We start from the raw sequence: 26,101 nt of genomic DNA, 5'->3' as shown, positions 1-26,101 counted from the left end.
TGTTCGAATATTTATCCTAAATTGAAGTGAAATAATTTTTATGTAAAATTTGTTGACATTTTTATGTTCTTACCTGAATCACTCTCAAATTTAGCCACTAATTTAGGTGAAGATAAAACAAAGTTTCGCGAAATTACAAAACACTTTACAATAGTTATTGATTTAGTTATTCGAAAAGGGATATTTCCATATGAGTATGTAGACTGTAATTCAAAATTTAAAGATACAATATTACCAACTTTAAATTTTATAATTCATTAACAGACGATCATATTTCTAAAAAAGATTATATGCATGCATGTAATGTTTTGGAGAAATTTAAAATAAAAACCCTAGGAGAGTATAGTGATTTATATTAATTAACGGATGTTTTAATACTTGCCGATGTATTTGAAAATGTTAGGGATATCTGTTTGAAAACTTTTAATTTAGACGCTTTTTAATATTTGACTGTACCGGGTTTTGCGTTTGACGCGATGCTTTTTTATACAAGTGTAAAACTTGAGAGTTTAAAAGAGTACCCCATGCTTCTCATGATTGAGAGTGGAGTGAGGGGTGGGGTATGCCAATCTGTAAGACGATACGCTAGGGCTAATTTACCAGATGTGGACGGAATTATTTACAACGAGAAAAACCCACACGTTTACTTAATGTATTTTGATTGTGTTAATCTATATGGTAAATCGATGCTTGCAAGTTTACCACTCAAAGATTTTGAATGGTGTGATGATTTTTCATTAGACGTTTCAAAATAGATGATGATGCACCTATAGGTTATATACTGGAAGTGGATGTGGATTATCCCGAAAAATTACATGATGATCATTGCGATTTGCCTTTTTTACCACAGATTGGTTGTCCCACCGATACCAAAATTAATAAACTGCTAACAACATTAAATAATAAAAAAAATTATGCCGTTCATTATAGGTTATTAAAGCAGGCAATAAATAATGGATAAAAAATGGTAAAAATTCACAAAATAATTAAGTTCACACAATCTAAATGGTTGGCCCCCTATGTTGAAAATGCACAAGTATGAGGGTCTTGGCAAATAATAAGTTTGAAAATACATTTTGGAAATTACTCGTTAATAGTGTTTATGGGAAATGTATGGAGAATCCACGTAAAAGATTAAATATGAAGTTAGTATCAAATGATCGAAAAGCTCACCAATTTATGAGAAAACCTAATTTCATTGACAGAACAATATTACCATTGATTAAATATACATAGATAGTTCATATAATGATAAAATATGGCAGCGTTGAAATCACGACTATGGGAGCCAGAAATTTGGTAGTGTGGGAGCCAGACACCTGGCGCGGTGTCTACCTATTAGTCCAATGGTCAGTGACAGGTGTTACAAAACGCAGAAGCCAGGATCGAATTTGCCATGCCTATAAAAAAATTTTGCAACTCTTTTGATATATATTTTTTATTTTTTTATCGATTCTCAGTCAAGATAGAATCTGTTCTATAATTAATGGTGGAGTTATAGCAGTGTGAGAGGTCGACTATTGAGTGCACTGTTATGTATTTACTATTTTGGTTTTACTATTGATTAAGTTTATAGTATAATTTTCTAAATATAAATTGTACACTACTAATAAAGTATAGATATTGATTAAATATACATATTTAATCAATGGTATAGTTTTCACGAGCTTGATTCAGCGATTATTTATAACTGGGTAAATTCAGTAAGAAACTAGGTTTATTATTTTTGATTATTATAATATTTTATATTAATTTAACAGATTGTTTGTGTTCAAACTTTAAAGTAAACAGATCTCCCATAATTACTGTAGTAATTATTTATAGTATTAATTATCATCTTAATTGTAAATTGAGAAATTTTAAATCTAAAAAAATGTCACGGAAAAGTGGGAACGTATGTGCATATTATGGATGCGGAAAAAGTCCTAGGGATTATGATGAATTAAGGTTATTTCGTTTCCCAAAAACCAAGAATTATGTAAAAAATGGATTTAGAATTTAGGTATAAGCTTAACTAATTTTATACATAAAATAATTGTTAAATACAGTAGTCGGATTAGATACACTGATATTGGTGAATTTATTGTTCTTATTAATTTGAACTGATGTTCATGATTGCAAATACAAATTGTATTACTAAAATTATATTGACTTTGTAATATTTAATGTAGAAATAATATATATTTTATAATTACCTATAATTAAAATAATTATTAAAGTCTCTAATTTGTAACGATTTGTAATTGTGACAAATTTTTCATGTTTGTCATTACGCTAATTATAAATGATATTTGTAGGAAAATATTAACAATAGGTATATATATTCTTTTTCTATTCATAAATAAAAACTAACATAATACATTATCTATACAACATTTTATCTATCTATTTTAAGCAAGCTTGTGAGTTGTGATAGAGATAGAGAATAATACAAAATTGATTATTTTAAACAAATGAATAAAAAAAACTACAGATAAGTATATTCAAATAAAATATAAGAACAAATAATTGCTTAAAACTAAATTGAATAAGTATATTAAAAATAATTTAAATGATCATATAGGGTACTTATTGAAAAAGAATTTAAACATGTGATTACGGAAATAGAACTAAAAGCTTTAGCTAAAATCTAAAAATTACCATTAATATAAAATATTTTTAACATAACTTTGCCTAACGTGGATGTTTTATTTATACTGAATATTCATTAAGTTAAAATGAAGTTGGCCTAGATAAGGGGTTTACTGTGCTTTACTGTAATTTCCTTTTTAATAAAACGATTAACTACAAAAAATATAGCAACATTTTTTTAAAAGGATTTAATTGGCAATAAGTAGGTACACTCGGATCATTATAATTTTTATTTGTAGAACCGTCTACAGTAACAGGGGTAACAGAGCCACTGAATGAACACCTAAGGATTTTTAAACCTTTCAACTAAATAACTCTATGGATTTTAACATTTTTGGACATAAAATATATTTGTATTATACATCAAAATGTTATGCAACATAAAATTCATATTTTTATTGTGTTAAAACAAATTATGTTTTAAAAAAGTCAATCATAAAAAAAAAACATTTTTTCCTAGTAAATTAAAAATTCGTCCATTAAATGAATACCAACACTCTAGTAAATGAACACTGACATTTACTATTATATTTTCTTTAAATTCTTTACTTTCCTTTTTGCTATTTTTTAAAAGGTAAGAGATATTTTAATAACAAAAACTATAGAAGTTATTAAAATTTTAAGTGGTTTTAGGTATAAAATATTTATTAAAAAAGGTTGTAGGTATTTAAAACTACAATACATACAATTTAAACAATTGCACATTAGGTACTAATAAAAATAATTATAAAATCAATAAAATTTTAACAGGTAACTTCCCTATATAATCCTTATAAAATAAAAAATAATAGTTTAACGATATAATAAAAATGGTAATTTGGTTAATACCTATATAATAACATTAACATATAACAACTAAATAAAGATAATAATAATAAATACTGTAGTATTTAAAATTAAAATTATAAATATTTAAACAAATAAAATAAAAATACTGAAAATAATTAAAAATAAAACATAAAACATTTTCTTTTTAATAGGTAGGTAACTTTCCTATAATATAAAATAAAAATTATAAAAGTATTATAAAATAAAAAATAATTATATAACTTATATTATAATTGGATACAGTTATATCTTAAATAATAGGAACTTGTTTAATTAAATCAATTTCTGGAACTGAATATGTAATTTCATCAATTGACAAATCAGGAACAAATTTGGGAGTTTTAATTTTTTCTATAATTTCATTTTTATTGAACCAGCACAAATCATCTTACTCTGGCCATTTCCAATGACGTCCTGACATAGCCATTGGCCATTGCTTTAACCTATAAAATAATATTAAAATATGAAAAAAAAATTATTACCTAATTGGTTTTAATACTATTGGATTTATTACCTTATACATGGATTGTGATTTCTTTATAGATTTTATTACTCCTGGAAAATATTCTCCCTCATAAATCACAATGACATAATCATCCACATTCAGGGTTTTTTTGATTTTTTGTGCTTCAAAATTTGTTTCCTCTAAATTAAGAACATCTTTAGTATTAATGACTTTGGGTTTATTAATAGGAACTTTGTTTATTTCTCTAGATTTTCTCTTATTTTCAGTCTCGTTTTTTTTCATCAGTCTTGCATGTCTTTTTTCTAATATTAGAGTTTCTTTAGCTAGCTTTTTATCTTCTTTTTCTTTTTGTATCAGCATCCATTTACTTGAAGTTATAGCATAAGGGACAGGAATCGTTTTATTTTTATTTTTTAAATCACTATTTTCTTCTTTAGACCATTTAAAATGTTTATCCCAAATTTGTTGAGTTGAGTTTTTGGTTTGATCATCAGTTTCTTTATTTTGTATGACTCCAGAAAGTTGTATTCTATTTTCTACTTCTTCATAAATATTTTCACTGTCAACTTTATCAATATTATATAACAAATTTGTTGAATTTTTTACATTACCAAAAATATTTGAGCATACATTCTTTTTTTCAACTAAGTCCAAATTAAAATTATCTATATTTGAATCCATAATATAATTTTCTGAATTTGTTACCAACGATTCTTCATTTAATTCTTCAATCCCTGATAATTCAAGTTCATTTTCAGTAAACATGAAAGTTGACCCTTCAATTTCAATAGGCATGTCTAAGATATTAAACTCTTGAGTTGTTTTATAATTGGTAATAATATTATCATCACATTTACTATTGCATTCATTCCATATTTTGGCTAACAATGTATTATTACTTATAACATCTTCTAACTCGTGGTCTCTTAAAATATAATTGATTACATTTTTGCATACAAGATAGTCATTTGAAATTGGAATAGAAAATGAGACCTCTGGTTGTTGAAGTTCAGCTATCCTTGTAGGAATGCATTTATTGTAGTCCACAGCATCAGGATTAAAAGGATATAGCCCGCATGTTCTAAATCCATTTATGATCGATTCTGGTTTAACTTTATCAAACGCTTTTTTAAATATTATACCAAAATTATTTTTTGTGATCGGACTCTTTGAATTTAAATTATGTGCTCTGGTAACTTCTTTCCAATAAGATTTTAAAGGTTTGAATATGGAAACATCACAAGGTTGTAATATGTGGGTGGAATTTGGCAACAAGCAATACAAATGAATTTTTTTATCACAACAAAATTGAGAAAGTTCCAAACTTAAATGGCTTTTATGACCATCAACATAGAAAATGACTGGAAACTCTATTTTATTTTCAACTAACCATGGATAAACTACATTTGCAACATATTCATAAAAAGTGGCAGATACCATCCATCCACTATCTGAACGGCCAATTGCCCAATTGTCTGGCAAAGATTGAGCAATGTGCAAAGGAATCCTTTTGTATGGGTATATAATCATTGGAGGTAGTGATTTTCCATCTGCAGAATAAGTGCAGAGGACTGTAATGTTTTCTTTTTCTGCACTTCTAGCTACTTCATAAAAATTACTCATTGTCCTAGGTCCTAAGACTTTACCAGATTTCGGGCATAACTGTAAGCCAGTTTCATCACAATTTAAAATCCTTTGTGGATCATTAAGTATATCTAAGCTACCTTCTCCCTCTAAATATAATCTAACATCACTAAACCAATACCGAATAGATCTCTCCGTTACTTTAGCTCTGGCTTTAGATATAATCTCAGCATTTCTTTTTTTAATTTCTGGATGTCTTTTCAAGAACAAATTTAACCATTTTATACCTGGTCGATTATTAGTAAAATAATTTTGTTTAGGAGATTCTTTTAAAACACTTTGTACTGAATCTTTTAATTGTTCAGGGTGAACTGGAAAGCCAACTTTAGCATTTGACATTATCCAATTTACTATTTGACTTTCTTGGTCAATTGATAAAACAGATGGTGGTCCCATTTTACGTTCTAAAGGAACTTTATTATTTACCTTGGTACTAAGAGTAGCTTTAGGTATTCCTGTTTCCCTGTGTACTTGATTGAGTGATTTTTTTTTACTCACAATAGCTTCGACTGCATTAACCAAATCATTATGGGTATATTGAAATCTTTTATATTTCTTCCTTTGTTTTAATTTTTCAGATGATTCCATTTCACTCATGTTTAAACTATAAAATTAATATTTGGATAATGAAAAAAATTAATAATATTTCTATTAGTTAAATACTATAACACTTTAAAGCAATTTAAAAAGCTAAATGCACCTAGCTAAGTAGTTGTGTTTTTTCTCCAAAATGTCAAGTGTTCATTCACAGGACTTAAGTTTTATGAGTGAGTAAACCCAGTAAATAAACAGTTGTTCATTTACTGGATACAACAAATAAAATTTAAAACCAGTTAATGAACACTGTTCATTTAATGGCATTTTGTTGATTGTTAACACCAGTGCTTAAACAGTAATTAAACAGTAAGAAAAATAAGAAAAATATTTAAAACCAATTAAATATATGTATTAGAACATTAACTCTATCGAAACTTACCTTGTCTAAACCTCTAACGCTAAAATTAAGAACGTTATACGTTCTTAACAAATTAAAAAAAAAAATCACAAATTAAATAATTTGATAAAAACCATGGTGATAATTAATGGAGGGAAAATTTTATCATTTTAACAAATTGAATATTGCTCCTATGATAATACAATTTACAGTGTTGCTCTATTATAAGTTCAACATGGTGTTAAGCTAAATACATCACTATATTAATGAATGTATGCCTTATTATTTAAAGAAAACAGTGAAGTGTTCATTTAGTGGACCTGTTACCTACGTTTATTTAAACAGATTCTAACAATATTATTAAGTTAATCAGAAAAAAATAAATTTTAATTTTATTGTTTATAGGTACTAAAATAATATAAAATAATTTATTTTGACATGTATATGTCTTATGGTTGGGGGTCATTCTGTTAATTTGTCCGACACCTAGAATGTCACCATTTGAGACGGCGATTGTGTATAGCAAATGGTTGTTATAGCAACCGGTTGCTATGTAAAAATGTATAAAAAAAAATAATAACAAAAAAAAATATATTATATTATTAGTTTAATCTAACTATTTTTTATTTTTTTTATCTTTACTATTTTTTATTTTATTTTTTTTTTATTCTAATACCAAATTGACATTAACATTCTTATGTCAACTATATTCAGTAAAAACAAGACATATTCATGTACTGATGTATCTGCGTGTAGTATAGATACTCTTTAGTTATTTTTTATTCTTGAATTTTTCAAGATTCCTTGTATTTTTAACCTCAAATATGTATTATTTTATATTGAATTTTATAAATGTATATTACTGTAAATTTAATAAACTAAACATTATGTATACACATAAAAAAGTTATTTACATTTATTGGTATACAATGGTACACTAAAAATATTTATGAGACATAAAATATAAGAAATTAAAATAGGTAATTGTTTTCCTCGATATTGTTGCGTGCCAGTATCAGATTTGAATCCAAATGGTTAATTTGAATGAAAGTTAAACTTAATAACGTAATATGTTTTTATTGCATATAAACAAAATACATGTAACAAATAAATAAGTGGCCGAGTGACGTGAAAGTGCTCAGTTGTTGATAGCTTTGGTACATCTGCCGTTGCTGGTCTTCGGGCTCCCTTATATATTGTGGTGCGTCTCTTGTTTACGTCGTGTGGTCGCCTTCTGGGTAAAACCAGGTGTCCTTGTTGTTGTTGTTGCAAATTCGGACACGAATTTGAGAATGTGCAATAACATCTCAAATGCATAATTAGTGCACAGTAATTATTGGTGCGCTTACTATCCCGACACGTGTCATGGTCATAGTAGCATCCGCATTACCCTTGACACGAGGCATGGTCATACTAACTTAGCCTTGTAATCTCGTAGATATCTTATAGATATCTCGTAGCCCATAACAATATCCTTATAATATATTTATCCCGTTACTTATTTTAATTATTACTTATTTTTAATATGTTTACAAAATACAGGTAATATTAAGCTCATTGATTTTGATCTCGAAGAGTTAAAAAAAAAACATTTATGTATGTTACATTTCTCCGATACTGATTTTACTTTCAATAAACGTAATTTAATAAAATCGGCCGTCCCAAAAGTATTTGAAACTGATAATGTAACTTTAAAAGTATTATTTTCAAAAAAAACTTTTATTCCGAAGCATTTTCCAAAACAATTTGCATTTTATAAATCACCTTCAGCTTATAAATTTTTAAGAAACTCTAAACAAATTATTTTACCTGGATTATCTACTATACGTCGTTGGATTGGGAGTTCTAAGTTTAAGACTGGTTTCAATTTGAGAATTTTAAAACGATTAAAAATCAAAGCTGATACTATGACTGAAGAGGAACGTTTTTGTACATTAGTGTTTGACGAAATGAAAATTAAAAATTACCTTGAATATTCCAAGTTTCTTGATCTTATAGAAGGTTTACGAAGATCTTTGTACTAAAGGTAGATCAAATACATTGGCTGGTCAAGCATTATTGTTTATGATAAGAGGAGTATATTCAAAGTGAAAAATGCCTTTTGCGTATTTTTTACCATCAATATCAGTGAGTCATAAAATATTAAGTGAACTTTTGATAGAAGCAATAAATTAATAAAATATTCGAGTGTGGCTTTACAGTTTTATCAATGGTATGCGATCAAGGAACAAATAATGTTTCAGCACTACAAAAAGATTTAAACATGACTAAAGATAAATCATACATTGAAATTAGAGGGAGATAGGTATTTTCAATATTTGATGTTCCTCATTTATATAAAAATTTAAGAAACAATTCCATAAAAAATAATTTTATTTACAAATAAAATGAAACATCTTTTCAAGATTTAAAAGACACATATGAATTGGACAAGAAAAGTGGAACAAGCCGTTCACTTTTAAAAATTACCAACAATCATATAAATCCTGGTCCATTCCAATTAATGTCCTGCAAACTTGCCATGCAACTGTATAGTAATTCCATGTCGGCTACAATGGAATCGTGTATCCTCACTTAACAGCTAAAATCTAAAACTGCACCTCATACCATGGAAATGATAAAAGATTTAAATAATCTATTAGATGTTTTTTAAACAGTAATAGTTTATTCAATCCAAATCCGTTAAAGTGTGCCATTTCTCAAGAACGTCCTCAGCAATTGCAATATTTACTCGAAGCGAGAAATTGGATTAAAAAACTTGAGAAAAAAATAACAAAAAAACGACAGGATACCAGACCACAATGCTTTGACGGTATAATTTGGACAATCAACTCAATTATGATGATATATGCTCAGCAATGTAAGTTAGGATATACCTATTTACTCACTAGTAGATTTAATTCAGATGTGATAGAAAATACTTTTTTTGTTTTCCGCCAAAGAGGTGGCTATAATAGGTAAGTGAAATTTAAGCGAATTAATAAAACCTAATATATATATGTGCATGTGTATATTGTATGCTATACAATATAAGTAAACGGGGGACATGCTATACTATATACAGAGTGCCTTGATTGAGAGAGTGTGGCCATACGAACTGATAAGATTAGATAAGAGATTAGTCCGCTATTAGTTGGCTAAACAGACGTATCAGTCACTTCAGACTTCTTGTTTTTTATTTATTGTTAAATTTTTTACCCCAGTTTTTACTCACTTTTTTAAAACACAGTATACACAATATTCATATCAAAATATAATTTTCTTTACCATATTGTGAAATAAAATATTTTTTCAAAATTTAACTCATTGTATTTATGAGTGCCTTAATATATTGATAATTGATGGATTGTCTTTAAGGCAATCTAGCAGTTTTTTTCTTACTGTTGTAATGAATACAACGCTATCGCTCATAGCGTATAATCTACAGCATTACAATCATTTCACGCTAAAAACCAACAATAGAGCGCTCATACGGGCAAAGTGTTTTAGACAATGATCAATTAATTAATTCATTATCATGAATTAATTAGTTCAAAATGTCCAAAACCAATAGTATAAGTTAAAGTATTATATGTAGTGCTCTTTTACATTTTTCCGTCCCGATAGCGGTATTACATGACGACCAAAACCAGTGAAACAGTAGTGCGCCCTTACCCGTCTACCGCGGATACCACTCATGGGACATTGATAAAAGGCCTACCATATCGACTCGAAAATCATCCTTCCTGACACGTTATAACCGTGTCTAGTATCTGGCTACTGAAGCTCTCGGTCTCCAATCGGCCTCTATACGACGGCTATTGGACGGCGAGAAACAATCGGCCGACTAGACACGTGTTTGTAGTGTGTTGTCCGCCGCGCCACAGTCCGCTGTCGTTATCGCGTCCCGTATATTGCCCGTGCCGTCGCACTATAGATACGTGTTTTTTGTCGCTGTGACCGTACCCGTATACCTTTATATATATTTATATCCGTTGTCGCTATCACTATCGCCGCTGTCGCACGGCATACGATTACCGAATAATAAGATATCCCATCAATTACGTATATACAAAACTGTGAGTAATTAAAATAACACATTATATCTTATACATGTTTGTGAGTATACTTGTCGAATATTAATATCACGTGTTCATATTATATAAAACCACGAAATAACAATTTTATATAGCATTTTCTTATTATTATATTTTATTATACTATTATATCTATATGTACATGTAAAAGTATCAAACTTGTTACATATATTATTGTTACTGTGAATAAATCTTTTTGATAATGAATAAAACTGAATTCTTAGTCTTTAAAATTCATTACACTGTTCAGTGATCACGTCTAAAAGTAAAAGTGATACATTAGAACAAGATCTATTTACCTGTATAAATTATAAATAAAATAATAAATAAGCATAATAACTATACTACATCATACTTTTAGCTTGAAAGCATGATAAATTAGTCAGACTATAATCTTTGAAGAATATTAATGTTTTAATTACAGTTATCTACATTAGAGGATAACCATCATAGTTTGAAGCAAATGAAGCATACTAATAAAAAACAAACTGCAATATTCAAAATTACGCGATAAAAGCAAATACAAGATGTATCATTATTAAAAGTAAATGTAATAAATATTATGTAGGTAGGTACCTTATAAATATCAGAAATGAGTAAAAAACATTACATTTCAATACTTAATATTATAACTTTCATAACATAGGTATTAAAAAATAAAGCAAAATATATAACAGTTTTTAACGTAACAATATAAAAATCAGATGGAATAGTAGTTGTAATAATAGTATAACATACATAACAAAATAAACAATATTGACAATTTTAAAAATATTATCATAAAAATGCAAAAAAAAAAATATCAAAATTAAACTAAATATATATATTAAAAGAAAAATGTATCATAAAAAACAAATTTAAAATCATTATATAGATGAATAATAAATAAAATAAAATATTAATTTGTAGAGAAACTATCTCAGATTTTCAAAAAATACATGTTTTATTAGTTATACATTTATATATTCATAAATTTAAAGCATTTAAAGCATAAATCTTAGTAGGTATAACATTTTCAATAAGTTTTTGAGAAAATAATACTTAACTAATATGGAAATAAAAATAAAAAAAAAGTCGGCAAGTGGGTACCGCTCTGCTGTACATTAGGAGGTGGGGTAGACCTCGGACTAGGGTAGGTTACATTTGAATGCAATGATAGGTATCATTGTATACGAAAAACGATTCTGAACGGAGATGATTTGTCAGTCTAGGATATATTATATTTAAATATTGCCATGTATTCTAATTTGAAACAAATATTTTATTTTTCAATTAGGACGCATTTGCAAAAGGCATGATTAATCAATTTTTCTAAAAACATTGCATGTAGTTATTATAATCCATAATACCTTATATTATCATAGATATACCTGGTATACCAAAGCATGATTGTAGATATCCCATATATATTATCTACAATCGTGGTATACACAAAAACACGGACTAAGATACTATCGTGAAGACTAGAGTCTTCATCATAGAATAACTATAAAGAGTACTCTATGGTCTTCATGGATACTATCTATTCTTAGTCCGTGACAAAAAGAAATACCATAATATCTAGTTTGTATAGTCATAGACACGGTCTTAGAAGATAGAATTATTTTCTAAGACTGTGGTCATAGATTTGTCATAATTATTATTTATTATCTATGTGTATAATTTAAATTATGTATGGAAAATAACATCTTATTATACAGGCTAGTCATCTAAATACTTAACAGTGGAAGATAGGATTTGCTGTAGAACTGATATTCTATAAGTTATTAAAATATGTTATGATCCTAGGTGAATACATAATAAATGTTGATAATCTTAAGACCGCACAATTAAAATTGAAGTTTGTATTTGGAGGATTGAATACAAACATACATAGTATAATGTTGTTGGGTATACAATCCAGTTTTGTTTTTGAATTTGGCGGTCGTATGCGACATCGTCTACGTCGCTACGTTGTCGCCCTGCTGCTCCGCCGCCAAAAACTGTGCGAGCGAACTTTGTACCCCCGGGGAGGGGACTCGACCATCGCGGTCTAGCCGTAGCCGCCCGTCGCTATCGCTTTTTGTCGTCGTTTCTGATCCGTCTAGGACACAAGTGTCGCGTCTCCGCCGTCTTGGCATTTTTTGGGTTAAAACCTCGTATTTCTGACCAACGCGACCCGGTGCGCCGTCGCCGTTAATACCGCCATTTTTTTTGTTCCGTGCACCCGAGCCTCGCTGCTCACGAACTTGTCGCGTACGAGCGTTTACGCGATCTTAGTTCCGGCCGTCCGTGCCGACACCACGACTTATTGTTTTGTATCCGTCGCCTGTCCGATTATTCGCTGTGCGACCTCAAGTCGTGGTCACCCACATATTTCGTTTGTTTGTTTTTCGCCCGTCCGTTCGACGACGAGTGAACCCGCCTCGCGGTCGTTGCCGCTTAATTGTGTTTTTTTTGTATTTCGTCGTCACCAGTACGACATTCGCACTGCGAAATCCGCCTCACGCGTCCACGTGCTTTTCCGTCCGTCCGCCCTACATCGTACGAACGTGTCAGCCACGACGTGTTATAGTTTTGTCGTTTTGTACCGCGTTGTCACGCCGCGACAACGGGTGCCGAACGTAGTTTTGCCCGCGCCGGCCTATTTGAATATTCGTTCCGACGTCTCCGCGCCTTCGTCGACCAATTCGCCGTTTTCGACGGAAGTGCCATTGTCGCACACTTCATCGACGTGACCAACAGTATCATCGTCGTTTGGGACGGGTTGCTACTACTGCCACGATAGTTCACTGCCACGATAATATAATGCTCCGAACATATTACTCCGAATGTAAAATGCTACGAATACAAGTTATCCGATTATATACAACTACGAAAGTAGATCAAACTACTCCGATATTATTAATATTATGTTATTATCATTGATAAACTATAATATCAATTGATATTACCATATTTGATAATATTAGCATTATTAATTTATTTATTTATTTTAATTTAAACGGGATGAACTCAATAACATATTAATAGTTATTACTTATTACATTAGTAAGCTTAAATCTATTTAGTTGACTGTAATGACAGTAATATAAACACAAAATAAATAAAAGAATTATAAATATAATAATAATCTGAGCGCACGGCAGTGCGCCGCCAAGTTCCAACAATGCCAGTGTATCTTTACACAAACCAATTCGCCCGGTTTTGTAACCTATATATCTCTGTTTCCTCTTAAGATAAACTTTTGAAATTAAAAACACAGATTAATCTAGAGTAGCTTAGGAAGCTCTAAGAAAATTAGCCCTTAATATTAAGCCATTTAAAAATGGGAGGATTTCAAAATTTGCAATTTTTTTACTGACCGACTGGTCATTAAAATTATAAGACACTTCCCGAATAGGTAGAAACGTGAAATTTGGCACAAAGGTAGGTTTTCAGTGTAACTAAAGGAAAATATCTAAAATCGAAATTTTTTCATTAATGGCATGACATTAATTTATCGCCGCTCACGAACATAGCAAAACGCGCGGCACTCTGTTCTATTACCTTTGTTCAAAATGCTTCCACCACTTTTTGTACAGCCGCGCTGGGTGACGGTTAGGTTAACTTCGTCTTACCATAGACGTTACGCGTAAAAAAAGATTAAAAAAAAAAAAAAAAAATTGTGAGTGCCAAGATCACATGACAGAAGTGAAAACTTCAACAATGCGAAAATTTATTATGTACGCATTAGCTTTTAGTATATAGTATATGTCTTTTGTATTAAATATAAGAGTATATTATTGTAGTTTGTCGATAATGCATAATGTGTAGGCGGCTCTGAGAATATATAGCTACGCGACATCCGCGAGCGAGCCGCAGTTAGTCGATCCAGTACTCTTAAAACTGTACGTCGTCTCGACGACCATTAACTTATTGTACATTGAACTAAATATTTCGACTCATTTTAAAATTATATTGGTATAAAAATTCTTATAATTGTTTGTTGTACTTTCTCTAAAAAATTTGAACCTCACACTACCGAAAAACAACGTTCGAACGGAACAACCCGGACGGGCACAACAAATTAATAAAACGAAATATAAGGTTTTTTCGTTCTATATTGATAAATTAATAACTTTTACAATATACTTAGTTATAATTGTGTATAAATTACTTCAGTGAATTTTGCTCTGAGTGGCCTTCACTTGCATCATCATACTTTAAAAACGAAACTATAGGTTTATGGTAACTGAAATATGAAATTAATATTTTTGAAAGAAATGTATTTTCTAAATACCTAAAAAAACAAATCATATGGTCACTTGTAATTGTATAACGATCGTAAATAAACTCGTAATTCAGAATTATGAATAATAATATACTGGTATATCGTATGCATGTATATAAACATATAATACGTCGAATGTCGATGTTCACCGAAACCATATAAAATAAATTACCTACCGACAACTTCACTATGTTGACTATGACTAATAAATGTGTTCAATTATTTTATAGTTTTAGTAACGAATAACAGTGTTAACACTAAATTAATTTATGGTTCATAGGTAACTTATTATTTTATTATTTAAGTACAAGAAGTAAGACACTTAAAGTATAGTTTTAAGAACATTTATGTTAACTTGTTGTTTTTAGTTTTTTCAGTCTAAAGACATTTAAATACAATTTCTAATGTTATTAAAAAAATTTTTTCTGTATTTGTATTAATATTGTAATAGTAATATAGCATGGAATACATTCATATATTTTAGTCTATTTTAAATTTGTTAATATTTGTATTAAGAATTAAGATTATTTCCAACTACATAGGTTAAAATATATAATTAAAATAATCTGGGGCTTGAGACCCCCAACTAAATTTATCAAGCTCCGCCTATGCCCCAAGCCCCCCTCCCCTATTTGCGTCAATGAATTGAGGGGTGGAAATTCAAAACGTACAATTGCCAAAATTAAGAAATCGTGTTTGAGCATCAGGACCATAATGAGTACATAGATTCTTATTGAAAAAACATCGATAATCGATTGGCCTTGTCAGAAAAAATCAAAAAGTAGGTTGAACAAATCTATAAATTTATATTTTGAAACATAATTATCCAGAGAATGGAAAGTTAGTGCATCCCCCCAAAGAACTTCCAATAAATCAATTTTGAGAATATTTACAATAATTATTATTCAAATGTCTAAACAATTTTATTGACATTCTGACTTTAGTATAGTACATTTGAAATTTATAAAATATAACAGTAACCAGTAGGTTTGCCTCAGTGGCAACCGCAGGGGGGGGGCTAACGGACTGAAGTCCCCCCATTGCCCGTATTATTATTATTTAAAAAAAAATATTTATCAAGTTTCAAAGTTTCAATTATCTTAAAATACTTATAAAAAATAATCATGGTGTCTATAAATCGTTAATATTTTAACTAAAATAGATACTTACGAATTACATTTATAAGTTTTTTGACTGGATAAATAATTTTTTATTGAAATTTATAGACATTTTAATTAATAAAATATTCAAATACAATCCAAGTGAGGACGGTATAACCATGCTGGTTACCAAACAATTTTAATACATTTTCAAATTCGACCTCCTAAAAGTACCAACTAGATAAATCCAATTTACTTTCAAAAACATACATCGGCCATCGAAGCTTATGAGCTTATGTTGCTTAAGCATATTTTCTACCAGAAAAGTTGAAAAGTTACAAATATTTTAAAATATCTCAAATAAACGTCTGAAATCATTAGAAATAATGCAGTTTAGCTTGATTTTTTTCGAGAACCTATATATGTATTTCAATGAGTTAAGTACAATGATGCAATCAGAATTTGTTTACTTAACTTAGTTACAAGGTTATGAACTTTTAAAGATTGTAATTTTGAGTATTTTACGTCTACGCAGGTTATTTCATGAATCTACTAAAAAAAGCACATTTTAAAACTTTATTAAAAAGTATGAAAGTAACCCCCTCGCTTTCATAATCCTGGCTACGCCACTGATTATAATAGGGATTTAATAAAATATATTTAGGCTGGCAGACAGCGCCGTATAGAGAAGGTATAGGCCCACCGAGTTTTAAAATTTTAACCAGCCCTAAAAATGTTAGCGGCCCATTTTTCAATAATATAAAGTCATTAATTCATATTTATATACATTTTTGAGCTGTTAAGAGTAATACAGAGTTTGGGGTATTCAAATATTTTCGATTATATATTACTAAGTCGGTCTAAATTTTAAGCGGCCCACCGAGTTTAACTCGGTAACTCGCCGGGTCTATCCGGGCCTGCTGGCAGACCGTCTCCTCTCAGAATAATCTTTCTAGGTAGGTAGTACTAGGTACCTATGTACAGTTGGTAAATTAGCCACAAAATACATTGAATACGTGTACGCGATTTACAGTTGACATGTAAAATGTTCTGCATAAAATATGACTGGGTCATATGAACTTGGTCAATTACGTAGTATGTATTACGATAATATGGAATCCTAAGAATTAGTCAACTCTACCCAAGTATTGCACAGCTGTAATTATTGTATACCCAGTTCGTGGTTTATAAGTAATAAATTTGTTATACGTAAGTACTGAAGATTTAGATTTAGGTTGATATTAACTACACATTGAAACGTCTTTCTTCGTACCAGGCAGCAATTTAGAGAATTATTATTCATATTATTTCTCTACAGTCTACATAGACTAGGGTTTTTGGAAGTGCAGAATCCATAAAATATTATTTTCCGATTTTCGAGTTTCCAAATATTTTGGAATATTCTTGAAATCAAGCAAATGTATACTTTCTCCGTCTACTCGGCCTTTCGAAGAAGTTAACTTGGCTTGTATAAATATTCTAAAGTACCTATAGAACCATTAGCCCCTTAAACTTTTAAGAATTTATCATTGGCATTCCAAATTATTACGTGATGATTTATAAGAGGGGGATAACACTTTTCTATAAAAGCCACCAGTCGTATGTCATACAGTCTTAATTAGCGTCAACTCAGTTGTAAGTAAACAGTTAAGTGTCTTTTGGTTTGATTTTGTTTGATTTTTTCAAGATTTACCAGTATGGCAGGTAAGTCAAAATAATTATTTAAACATTTTTGAACTTGATCAGTGGTAACATAGTATTAAAATTAATTTTCAAATATCTTTAATGTTTAGTTTAATTATTAAGAGCTAATAAAAATAATTTATCATTAATGATTATATTTCTATATTTAAATTTACATAATAAATTATAATATACATAAAATAAATATGTTATTTACTCAATAATCAATTCAAAATTTTAGTGACAAAAAAAAATTATTTGTAAATTTAAAACAAATGTTAAACTAGTATTTGCTTATAATTTTTCAATATAAAAATGTATGTACACAATTCATCAGATGAACATGGTGGAAGAATCAGGTCGAGATCTCGGTCACCTCATAGAGTGATCGATATTCTTCTTGGCAATGAAGGAGCTCCATCAAGGAGAGTACCAGGGCTCAGAGGTCACTTGGTATATGCTGATGATGTTGGATTCACATATGTGCAAAATCATCAATCCACTAATCGACGGTTAGTATTGAATACTTATAAAATATAATGCATTAATATTGAGTACACTGGTTATAATTTATGACTTTAATATGATTATATACTTAAAAATAACCTTATAGACAGCTTCGATGTTCGCGTTACGAACGGGGATGTACTGCTACTGCATCAATGTCACTATTTCCAGAAAATAGTCCGATTCTAATGTATCAACCACACAATCATCATGTAGGGCATGATATAGAGATTGGGGCATTCTACGATGCAATGAGACGGCGTGCTTTAACAGAGGGGACACCTGCACGGACAATTCTGGAAGAAGAAGCGAGGAGGTAAACAAATTTACAAAATTACTTAAATACTTCATTTAGAATTATGTCAAAATGTACTCATACATGAATAACAATTTTTTAGATTTCCAAATGCAGCTATAGAGGTGTCTCGTGAGCAAGCACTACGGGCAATGCGCTATGTGCGACGAAGTGTGAATCCCCCAACACCAGATAATCTCAGGGCCATGGGAGAGATTATTGTGTCACCAACATGGCAAAACCGTCTACTTTATTCAGTAGACGATAATGCACCATTCTTCCATGGAAACTTGGAGTTCGTAGTCAATGAAGAATTGGTTTTTGGAGGATTGATTTTTTTAAATTTGACATTTATACGACACATTGCTCCATACCTACGTGAAGCAAGAGTCTTGGCAATTGATGGTACATTTGGTGTTATTCCGCGAGTTCCTGCTGATGCCGAGCAGTTGATCACAATCCACGCTGTCTTGGATAATGTCGTAAGAGATATGTTAACATTAGATAATCAATTTACTTACATATTTAGTTTATTTAAATTTTATTTTCTTCAATTTACATTTGTAATTCAAGTCAGTTCCTGTGGTATACGCATTTATTAAATCGTAGAACAGAAACGTCTATAGGACTGTGGCAATATGTGCGAAATAATTTACCAGAAGATATTTTTGACTGGCAAAATGTAAGTATTGTATCAGATTTTTGAAACAGCCATGCGAAATGCAATACGAATAGTGATTCCAGAATGCCAATTGATCGGGTGCTGGTTCCATTTTTGCCAGGTAATAACAAATTGTGCATTAATGTTTTTATTATTGTATAGTATTTTTTTGGATTCTTAATCTAGATATGAAACAGATATATGTATAAAAAAAGTTTTCTAGTTCACCAATATTTTTATATATTTCCGCATTTGTGATTTACCTTAGTCAATAAAGAATTATATTCTCAAATGCACTATTTGTTTGCAGAGCATTTTACGTTTTGTCCAGACCCATGGCATGGTGACATTTTTCGTGAAAACCATCATGCTGCCACAATACTGAAAATGGTAATAAGAAATAACAATTAATGGCGGATGGATTAGGATCTAGTGATATGAGAAATTCTTACATTAATATTAACATTTTTTTATATATAGATATGTCTTTACCACACTTGCCACCACAACAGATGCCAGAATTGCCAGAAGACTTCCACATTCTTGGGGGTTTTCTAGCAATCACAAGATTGGCAACACGTATGGGCATACTGAACCGTATTGTTCAGTTAGTGGACTATGTCAGACAATACTGGTTGACAACAGTACGTCCATCCGGGTTTTCCGTTTATGGTGTAAACATTCGTACAAACAACTTTGTGGAAAGTTTTCACAGTATGCTTAAGTCCACCATAGGCATACATCCCCCAGTTTGGTCTTTTTACGGTAATTGAATTTTAATAAAAATATATAGTTGGCAAAAGCTAGAATTTTGATTGGTTTTTATAATTTTTTGCAGATCGATTACGATCGGTTGAAAGTAGAGTACGGAGGGAAACATTACAAACAATCAATGGCCAACAAGTGAGATAACTAACTATATATGGCATACATTTTTGAAATTAATTTTAATTTTAATAAATCAAACTTTAAAGGTACGAAGATCTTTTGTGTCTAGCAGAGACACAAATAACTGCATTTTGGCTGATGCTCTACGGAACATACGCTATGGCCGCTATGACACAATGGCATATTTAAGAAGAGTGTCTTATTCGGTGAGAGGGTATATAGACATGCAAATAGGCCCTTTAGCTAATGGTAGGTACCATATAAATTCAATTGGGTGTATTAACTAAATTACAATAAAATGGAATTATAGAAATCCTTCTCGAAGATATTCCTGAACAGCTACCAATGATTGGACTTCAGCCTCTGCCACCTGTATTGCCACCATTCCACATTCGTGGTGCTGGTAGAGGTAGGAGGGGTCGTGGTCGTCAACGGGCAGCAGCAGTTCCAGAAAACCATGGAATGGTCCGGCATCCAAATGTGCGCCAACAACCAGGTGGTAACCTTAGAATAATTGAAGGTCGCCATCTTCTCGGTAATATACAACTATACATTTAAATTAAAAATACATTATTTACTCTAGTTACTATACTTTAAATATAAATATTATAGGGAATACAGACAATATTGAGGTGCCAATCCAGATTCAAGGTAAGCATATAGAAATAAAATATGATAAAAAATATATTGTCTTAACAAAATATGACTTTTTTGTTTGTTTGATTAGCAAATAATGAAGACCGAAATGAGCCCATTGATCAGCCAGAAAACGAAAGTATGCCTTTGAGTATTTCTATAAATAAAATGTTGGAGTGTCACCCTTGGGCGATTCTCCACCCAAGTACTAACATTTTGTAATTTATTCTTCTATGCCCATAAGCTTATTGTAACTGTATTACAGATTATATATTATTCTAACAAATTTAAAAATAAAATAAAATAAACTATTATGAATAAATATTCACTTATTCTACAATTTAATATGTTTTGAAGTTGAACAGCCACATATCAATGATACGTTAGCGGAGGAAGAGGTCTATGAAATAGTTGAGCTTGGCATAGATGATGCTTTTGTTGACGGTAGATTGATTTTAAATGTTATAATACTGAAACATTAGCTTAATAACTTTCCATTTAGTTTCAGAACAAAATACTCAACCAGCTCACCAGGCAGCTGATTTAGATATCCCTACATTTGAAGGCAAGTTATTATTATTATAATAATTTCCATTAAGAGGACGTTACACACTGATATTTGTTATCTTCGTCTTAGAAGTGCGTAACATACCTAATTTTACTCTCAAAAAATCATGTTTAGCTATACTAGTTTAAAAATTAGAGTGAATTTACCTCATAAAATGTAAAGGTAAGATTATTTTGTAGAGTATCTCATAGACTTTTTATTAAATTTTAATTTTAAAGCAAGTTATAAAAATGTATTTGTTATAATATTAATATTTATTTTTAATTTTAAAATTGTAAATTTTATGTCACATATTAAAATAGTCATAGCTCACTTTAAAGTTAAAATATAATGCAAAGCCTACAAGATGCCATACAATAAACTTAGCTTTAAATAGTAGAAGAGGGCAAATTTAATCTATTTTTTAAACTAACAAAGCTAAACGTGTTCTATCGAGCTTACAATTTGTTATGATACACACTTGTAAGATGGAGACAACAAAATATGTCCTGTAACGTCCTCTTAAATAGAATTGAAAAATAAAACTCACTTATACTTTTTTATTCTAAAGGTGACCCTGTAGACAGATGTTTTGTTTGCCTTGAAAGTTGGAGCCAAGTAAAGTCGGCCAACATTTTGGTGCCTTGCGGTCACGGATGGTGCTGTGATGAGTGTGCGACTCAATAGATAAGTGCGGAATTTGCAAAGCAGAATTTCCCACAACACAGCCCATCCATATAATGCATGTTAACCTAGGAGATGGTAAATATTAATAATGATACAGTAAATTGAAGATTTTTTTTTTTTATAATTAAAATATACAATTTTTATTAAAGGTAAATGGATGTCAAACAATTCTTTACTTGATCTAACTGGAAGTCAGTGTCTTGGATGTATGCGTCATGTTCAATATGTACCAGACCAGGCGCAATACATACTGTCGGACTGTGGCCATGGATGGTATTGTGCAAGCTGCATCTCAACCCTCCTGCCACATGTGACGTCTGGTGATATGGTCGAAGGTACCTTGAGAATATTTTAAATTGAAAAATATTTCATTATTTTTTTGTTATTCATTAATATATATTATATATATAAAGATATATTTTTTTTTATATATTACAACACTTTTTTTATATATTTATATTATATTATATTTTTATTTGTTTTGTTTATTTTCTTAATAATTTCTTGATTTGTTTAGTTATTTATTTTATATTAAAATGCTAAGATAGCTGACATAAATATATCATTTTTATATTTTCTTATTATATTATTCAGGAGAATTTCTTCTATTTACCCAAACTTCCATCATAGCAGATAATAGTTTTAATTGTTAAAATAAATTGTTACAAAAAACGTATTCCAAGAGATAAGATCACCACTATATTACTTCATCTACCTATCATAGAGATTGGCTCAAACGACTGTAGACAAATATTTACTTCTTGTTTTGTTGTTGACAATTGTTAAAAGCTTACTCATATCATCATAGGCGCAATTTAACTTTTGACTTGGAGGGTCTGAATATATAAAAACATGAAGACCATTGCTAAATAGCAATTTAAAATTGTATGTCCGCGTATTGGCAACATGAAGATACACATTATATATAAGCCAATTATAGACTTATTCTACATAAAATCCAACTACAACATAATTAAGACTTTAGAAAAATGTTACCATAGTATGAGAATTTGGATAACCACTTAAATGAATATTTCAAGATCAAACATATAAGACAACATCATATGAATGGATTGATATAAAATAAAATAAAACATAATACAGAATATAGATAAAAAAACAATAAAATTGTAGAAAATTGTCCTCGTTTGGGGGAAGGGGCTACAAATTTTTGCCTATGCATATAATATCTACTTATACCAATTTAAATTTAGATATAAATCATCTATTATATTTATAAGCTCTTTATTTTTCAAAATATGGCAAAATGTAATTTATATACAAAATAAAAACAAGTTAATATTTCAAAACCAATATCTCTTGAAAATGTCATCTATAAGTATCATTGATATAATTGAATTAAAAACATAGTACATCCTGTTTTTTGAGGTAATATCTAAAATATCTTCAAAAAATAAAATGCCAGTTTTCCAATTTAGGCGTAGATAGCTTTTATTCGAATCACAATTAATATGTGTTATGGATTCTATCATCATCTGAATAGAATGAATGGATATAAAATTGTTTATAACTTTTCAACCACAGACAAAGTGGTCTTAGATTAATGGGAAATAAATTACACAACACAAATTTACTAAAACTTTTTCATAGAAACTGGAGTCAACAAATTATATTAATAACAAATAGCTTAATGAATTTCAAATTATGAGATGTGATTGGGATCAAAGAATATCTGATATAAATTAAAAGTTTTGTGGATCCAGCGGCAATTGTTTGTTTCAAATTATTTTTAGTAATACAAGATGGAAGAGCTTTAAATGATTACAAAGAGTGTATCTAAGAAAATATTATAATTATTACCTTGTCATATTGAGGAAAAAAAATGACACTGAGATTGCCTAATAGTCATAACAAATATTTAACATATTAAAATATCAAATTTCTAATTTATCCATGGTCTAAATTAAGATAATATTATAAGTAAATCACATGTTTTCTACATTTTTATGAAAAAAGACATCAAATATAAATTTTAATATTATACTAGCTGTGACACCGTGTAGTGTGCAAAGTGCTTCTGTTTTTCATTTACAAACTCTGAAGTTCTGAACACTGAGAAGATCTACTTTACACCGTGGAGCATGGATTATACTTTTATAAAATCTATTCAATGTTTAATAATGTCTATACACTTATATTAAATATATAACTTATAAATTATATAACCCATCCCATAGATATATCTATATTACCTCATTTACAATTACAATCAGCCATTGCCGCTGCTTCTCGCGCTGCCGTATTTAATTTCCAAAGTACTTCAGTGGCAGTGTCGAAGTGAGTGTTAACATTGTTAATATGAGCAGGTTAAATACGCTGATTAACCTGCTGCTCAATTTACCGCTCTTGACGGGAGCGTCGAGCAGCGGCAATGCGAGGAGCATGGTTTGCGTGAGTAATGTGTTTACACGCTCATGCTGCCCACTTCCCTGCTCACTGCCACGAAAATAGGCTGAATATAAATGAGCCATGAGGTATAATATTATTAATATTATTTATCAATTTATCATGGTTTTTACTTATCAATCATCATGTAGACATGCGGTTATCTTTATCAGTAAAATGCAAAAATGTCGGAGTAATATAATATAATATCGTTATAGTTTATATTCGAAGTAATTGATATCGGAGCAGTGTTGTGGTTGACAATAAAAATTTTTGTTCGGAGTAATATAATGTCATAGTAATATATAGTCGTAGCACTGGTGTTATCCCGTTTGGGACAACAGCTCCATCACTGTCTTATCACCTGCTATCAACCATCAACGTTATCAGGTCGTACACACGCTCACTATTTGTTTTGTTATCATCTATCGTCATACGTCTTCGACGTGTTTGTATTATTATTTTTATTTGGTTTATTCGTCGTACTCGACGTACATATTATTATATTGATTTTGCCGATCGGCTTGTGATCGCGCACCACTAACATTAGTACGTAAGAATATCTCGATTGCAGCATATTATAATAAATTGTCATATTTGTCTATTGTAAAGGATTGGTTCAATTGTATTGTATTTTGGGTACCTCGCATCATCATTATTTTAGTATTATTTTATCTATCAGCTCCTATTCCATATTATATTTTAAATACAGTCCACTTTTCCCCATCCCACAGGGTTATCGATTTTAAGACGTAATTATAATCACACGTTTTCACCGGCTTCTTGTGCAGCCCTATCGCACAAATGTATTAAGGTCAGAAGTAAGGATAATAATATATAGTTCAATATAATTTAAATAAAAATAAAATCTAGGTTTCTGCTTATGTTAAAAAATAAAAATTATTATAAGGTTAGCACCCTCACGCTTTTTATCTAGGCTTGGGACTGGCAACTCATACATAATATTATGTAAGTGTATAGTTGGCGGTTTACACGTTCCTTTTTGAATCCAATAACAGTCAGATTGTATACTTACAGGATAAGTTTACAATTTATTTTTAGCTGTGTTATGTTTTGTTTTTTTAAAATTGGAAAATATTTTTACATTCTTTTTAGAATGATAACATATACATCTTTGCTGTTGTTTGGCCATCATTTTTCTGCTACTATTGTGTCATTGGCGCAAACCCAATTGGAAGTTTTTTGTCAAAGGTATGCAATGTAATGGCCAGAACTCGTGTTTTCTCCCATATTATGTAATATTGCAGCTAGAGTTTTGTATTGTGCTCCAGCAATTTCCAAAATAAAGGTGGGTACGCCACTAGGTTTTAGATCTGTTATCTTGTTGGGAACAAATTGACCATTTACAAATGTTAGAATAAATAGTTTTAGTTGAATTACTATATACTCATTTGCCACTATTATCTGATGTTTATCTTCAGAACCTCCGATGTTATTACAATTATTGCATCTGTAGTCGTCTAATGTATTCCAAACATTTTGATTTGTTCAAAATAATGTTTGCAAAGTTTGTGATCTGTGCTGTGGAATCTCAAAATGTAGAATCAAACTTGTAGGTGCATTGTTGGCTGTTGTATGTTTACAAGTATTGCAACGAATGGTATACAATTCTTGAAATCCAAATAAAGATTCAAATGTAGGTCTACTACGGTCCATAAGTGCTTCTAAAAATTCTATACAATCTTGTTGCAGTTGCAAAGTATATAATATTATCTCGTTGTCCAAATATTCTCTGATTGTTCGAGTATCACGTGATCCACTGTTACTTGTATATTCGTGTAGGCTATATTTAAGTGTTGGTCCGAGTTGATTATTGCGAATTTCATTTACAAGAGATTG

General features: G+C 30.0%; 3 protein-coding genes and 1 long non-coding RNA gene across 6 annotated transcripts; 2 read left to right on the top strand and 2 right to left on the bottom strand.

Moving 5' to 3' along the window:
* Nucleotides 1-3,894: 3,894 nt before the first annotated feature.
* LOC126553463 (uncharacterized) lies at nt 3,895-6,822 on the bottom strand. The gene is made up of 2 exons (XM_050208622.1): nt 6,546-6,822; nt 3,895-6,173 (listed from the first exon to the last, which is right to left on the bottom strand). The coding sequence occupies exon 2, from the start codon at nt 6,164-6,166 to the stop codon at nt 3,938-3,940; it is 2,229 nt and encodes a 742-aa protein (XP_050064579.1). The 5' UTR covers nt 6,167-6,173; nt 6,546-6,822; the 3' UTR covers nt 3,895-3,937.
* An 11,395-nt stretch (nt 6,823-18,217) lies between these two features.
* LOC126553466 (uncharacterized) lies at nt 18,218-19,239 on the bottom strand. 3 transcript variants are annotated; one of them, XR_007606552.1, is made up of 4 exons: nt 19,073-19,239; nt 18,938-18,996; nt 18,501-18,885; nt 18,218-18,417 (listed from the first exon to the last, which is right to left on the bottom strand). It is a non-coding gene; the product is annotated as an uncharacterized LOC126553466 (long non-coding RNA). The 3 variants fall into 3 exon arrangements; XR_007606551.1 differs by having other exon boundaries at nt 18,501-18,881; nt 19,073-19,237; XR_007606553.1 differs by lacking the exon at nt 19,073-19,239 and having other exon boundaries at nt 18,501-18,881; nt 18,976-19,008.
* Nucleotides 19,240-19,487: 248 nt separating this feature from the next.
* Nucleotides 19,488-19,989, top strand: LOC126553475 (uncharacterized). The gene is made up of 2 exons (XM_050208632.1): nt 19,488-19,842; nt 19,916-19,989. The coding sequence occupies exons 1-2, from the start codon at nt 19,488-19,490 to the stop codon at nt 19,987-19,989; spliced, it is 429 nt and encodes a 142-aa protein (XP_050064589.1).
* Nucleotides 19,990-20,080: 91 nt separating this feature from the next.
* Nucleotides 20,081-21,178, top strand: LOC126553465 (uncharacterized). Its single transcript, XM_050208624.1, has 5 exons — nt 20,081-20,214; nt 20,276-20,500; nt 20,578-20,616; nt 20,693-20,740; nt 20,959-21,178. The coding sequence occupies exons 1-5, from the start codon at nt 20,142-20,144 to the stop codon at nt 21,081-21,083; spliced, it is 510 nt and encodes a 169-aa protein (XP_050064581.1). The 5' UTR covers nt 20,081-20,141; the 3' UTR covers nt 21,084-21,178.
* Nucleotides 21,179-26,101: the final 4,923 nt, after the last annotated feature.

The sequence above is a fragment of the Aphis gossypii genome, unplaced genomic scaffold (assembly GCF_020184175.1).
Source record: "Aphis gossypii isolate Hap1 unplaced genomic scaffold, ASM2018417v2 Contig00251, whole genome shotgun sequence".
NCBI lineage: Eukaryota > Metazoa > Arthropoda > Insecta > Hemiptera > Aphididae > Aphis > Aphis gossypii.
Note: the sequence above shows the minus strand (reverse complement) of the source record. Positions and strands in the feature narration are given on the sequence as shown.